General features: G+C 44.9%; 1 protein-coding gene across 1 annotated transcript in view; it reads left to right on the top strand.

Moving 5' to 3' along the window:
• The window catches only part of GPATCH1 (G patch domain containing 1), a 47,651-nt gene that overhangs the window by 16,339 nt on the left and 27,513 nt on the right, over window positions 1-3,799 (top strand). The window contains exons 4-6 of the mRNA XM_011995278.1: window positions 203-261; window positions 651-890; window positions 1,872-2,019. Of these exons, the coding sequence (XP_011850668.1) occupies window positions 203-261; window positions 651-890; window positions 1,872-2,019 (447 nt within the window). The remainder of the gene's footprint in view (window positions 1-202; window positions 262-650; window positions 891-1,871; window positions 2,020-3,799) is intronic.

Raw genomic sequence — 3,799 nt, 5'->3', positions numbered from 1 at the left:
TTTTTTTTTTTTTTTGGTAATTTTTTGTGGAGGTGGAATCTCACTATGTTACCCAGGCTGGTCTTGAACTCCTAGGCTCAAGTGATCCTCCCTCAGCCTCCCAGAGTGCCGGGATTACAAGTGTGATCCACCGTGCCCAGCCTGGTCGGGGTTTTCTATTTGTAGTCACTCATGACTATTGCATTTGAAATCTCTTTTCTAGATCCGGGAGTCAAAATCTATGGCTGTGCATTACCCCCTGGAAGCTCGGAAGGATCTGAGGTATTGCACGGGCTCACTGACCTTCAGTTTGGTACAATAGCACCTGTTTCTGTATGATTGTGAAATTTTAGGGTTGGAGACAATTTTAGAAATCAGATCTCACCACTGTACAGTGAAATACTTATGCCCTAAAGCTATCCTCATTATATCAGCATACGTATTCAGCAATGTGCCTGCACCACAGACACGCAGGTCTGTTCAGCTTCATAAAATGAAGTTGGTGTTAACATCCTTTGTGCCGGAAAGTGATTTAGTCATTTGTAACAGCACCAATGAAAGTTTGCTAATTGTTGTGTGTGGCATCAATCACTGCATTTTCAATTAGTATTTTGTGGGTTTACTTTGCATCATGCAATGACTCACCTTCATTCCACTTTAAACTGAAATAGGGTGAAGATGATGACTACTTGCCTGATAATGTGACCTTTGCACCCAAAGATGTCACACCTGTGGATTTCACACCTAAAGATAATGTGCATGGTCTGGCCTACAAGGGCCTGGATCCTCACCAGGCACTGTTTGGAACTTCGGGAGAACATTTTAATCTTTTCGGTGGTGGCTCTGAGAGAGCTGGCGATCTTGGAGAAATTGGACTGAATAAAGGAAGAAAATTGGGAATTTCAGGCCAGGTAAAATTATTTTCTATTTTATAAAGGGGGAGTCATTGATAAATGAGTCTACTTTCTTTTTTCTTTTTAGAAGTTCTTTATTTTCTTTTTTTTCCCCTAATCCTCAAGTGGAATCAGGTCAAAGGTTCTTTCTTAAAATGTATTTTAAAAATGGTAACTTTGCCATTTACCCTCTTTTTTTTTTTTTTTTTTTGAGGCGGAGTCTCGCTCTGTCGCCCAGGCTGGAGTGCAGTGCTGCGACCTCAGCTTACTGCAACCTCTGTCTCCCGGGTTCAAGTGATTCTCCTGCCTCAGTCTCCCTAAGTAGCTGGGATTATAGGCATGCGCCACCATGCCCAACTAATTTTTGTATTTTTAGTAGAGATGGGGTTTCACCATGTTGGCCAGGCTGGTCTCGAACTCCTGACTTCAGGTGATCCACCTGCCTCAGCCTCCCAAAGTGCTGGGATTACAGGCATGAGCCACTGCGCCTGGCCACCTTTTCTTTTTATAAACATTTTTTTTTTCAGTCTTTTAAACAAAAATGCTACTTGTTAGAGGCCCCTTCCCGTAGAGACTAGGAGTTCTTCCAGCGGGCAGTAGAGTAGCGGCGGTCCTTAGACCCTGGCCACCAGCGTTGGCCCGGGCCGCATTGATCAGTTGATGAACATTTCTGCCTTTCTCCTCTTGGAAGCCACATTTCCACCCCTGCACTGCTGCCTAGCTTTGTTCTCCACTCCTCATCCTGTGCTGGGACCTGGAGCCATGGCTGTTGTGGGGACTGGAGGGCAGCGTTAGCACTGGGGACATGGAATTTCACCTCTGGTCATTGTTTTCCAAAAATCTTGTGTGTGTGTTGATCTGGGACCCCCGTTCACTTCTCTCTTGGTGATCTTGAAGTGCTACCGTGGTTTCCAGTCACATCCTTAAAGTAGCTTTATCCCTGAAGATCCCAGACATACCCTAACCCCTGTACTCAATTTGAAACCTTGTTTTTTAAAGGCTTTTGGTGTGGGTGCCCTGGAAGAGGAAGATGATGATATCTATGCCACAGAAACTCTATCCAAGTATGACACTGTTCTGAAGGACGAGGAGCCTGGAGACGGACTCTATGGCTGGACAGCACCCAGGCAGTATAAAAACCAGAAAGGTAATTCGACAGACGCAAACCTAATGGCAGGATCTAGTGTCAGGGTATCAGGAAGGAGGGGCTGCAAGAGTGGTACAGGAGCACCAGCCTCTGTTGTTGATCAAAGACATGGTAAGAAACAAAACAAAGAAGCGAGGCCCAGCGTGGGAAGTGAAACAAACGCAGGATTCAGACCTGGCCAAGGCCAAAGCCAGCTGTCAAGGTGGGGCCCAGGTGGGAAGGAGGGAGAGGTCTGTAATCAGGGAAAGAGGAATGCCTGGACCAGTGACCAAGTGGCTGGTCAGAGCTGGCAGCGGGTCAAAGGGAAGCACCCAGAGTTAGAGGAACTGGGCAGGCGGCCAAAGATGGCCAATACATGCGGCAGGTTAGAAGGTCAGGCCAGGGGACCAGGAGGCAGGTACACCAACAGCCTGCAGCAAGATGGAGCTGAGCGCCCAGTCCGTCTCCCTTGAGTCTCTGGCTCTGAGGAGGCTCTTTTTGCGATAAGAGACTGACATCTTTCAACACAGCTTTAACTTCACGCTGTGTTGAAATTTCAAGGGGTATCAGATCCTGTGGTTCGAAGTCACATTTCAGTTGTTTCCAGAAAAGGTGCAGGGCCAGACAGTGTAGAGTCGGTATTAGCAGCATGTGATTTGGAGTCAGTCAGACCTGGGTTTGGATGCCAGCTCTCCACTGCCCAGCTTTGTGACCTTAGGCAAGGCTCATAACCTCTCTGGGCATCAGAGTCCACATTTGTAAAGTGAGGATAAAATCCACTCCAGAAGTGGTTGTGAGGATTAAGTGGCATAACTTAGTGTCTGGCATAGCACCTGCCCCAAAGACTGAAGAAGTGGCATCTACTGTTCTTTGGTTATCATACAGTCATGTGTCACTTGACTGGGATGGTGTGACAGGGAACCCAGGGTTTTACACAGGACACTGGAAGGGCATCTGTACCCCGTGTTAGGAGACTTAACCTCTGGGCGGTCGGTCAGTGGGTTGCTAGTACTTATTTCCTTTTTTTTTCTCCTTCCGTTTTTTTTCTTTTTTTCTCCCCTGAGTCATTTAGCTTCGGAGCCTTCTTCCTTTTGCCTCCCTATAGTTTCTGATTTCTCTTCCCAAACTATGAATTATTTTTATATAACTTAAATGAAGATATATTAGTATATCATAATATACTATTTAATTTAAATACTATATTATCAATATACCATTATATATTATATATGATTTATATTTTATATAATTAATATATCAATACTGTCAGTATATTATGTAACATATAATATATTACATAATAATGTATAGATATGTTAATTATTATTTATTAAAAATGTTGGGAGAATGAAATTGATAATATCCTGTATCTCTGTTAGTATAAATGACATTCAATATTATAACAACATATTAATAACATTAATTTATTAATCCTCTAATAATCATATGTAATGACATATACTTAAGTCTGCCTGCTGAGTCACATCTTTCACTTTTCCCTCATGCACCAGCTTTGCCCCCAGCTGATTGGTTCCCACTCCGTCCACCATGCTCCAAGCCTGTCCTTGTCTCCTTGTCCCTCTCTGCTGTGACCTCTCTCCCCCAGCTTCCTCTCTTCCACCCTGCAGGGCCACGATATCTGTAGTTTTGACTGTATGGTTTTTTTAAATTTTTTGAGACGGAGTGTTGCTCAGCCGCCCAGGCTGGAGTGCGGTGGCGCGATCTCAGCTCACTGCAAGCTCCGCCTCCCGGGTTCACGCCATTCTCCTGCCTCAGCCTCCCGAGTAGCTGGGACTACAGG

The sequence above is a fragment of the Mandrillus leucophaeus genome, unplaced genomic scaffold (assembly GCF_000951045.1).
Source record: "Mandrillus leucophaeus isolate KB7577 unplaced genomic scaffold, Mleu.le_1.0 Scaffold48, whole genome shotgun sequence".
Classification (NCBI taxonomy): Eukaryota; Metazoa; Chordata; class Mammalia; order Primates; family Cercopithecidae; genus Mandrillus; species Mandrillus leucophaeus.
This window is presented reverse-complemented; position numbering and strand designations above follow the sequence as displayed.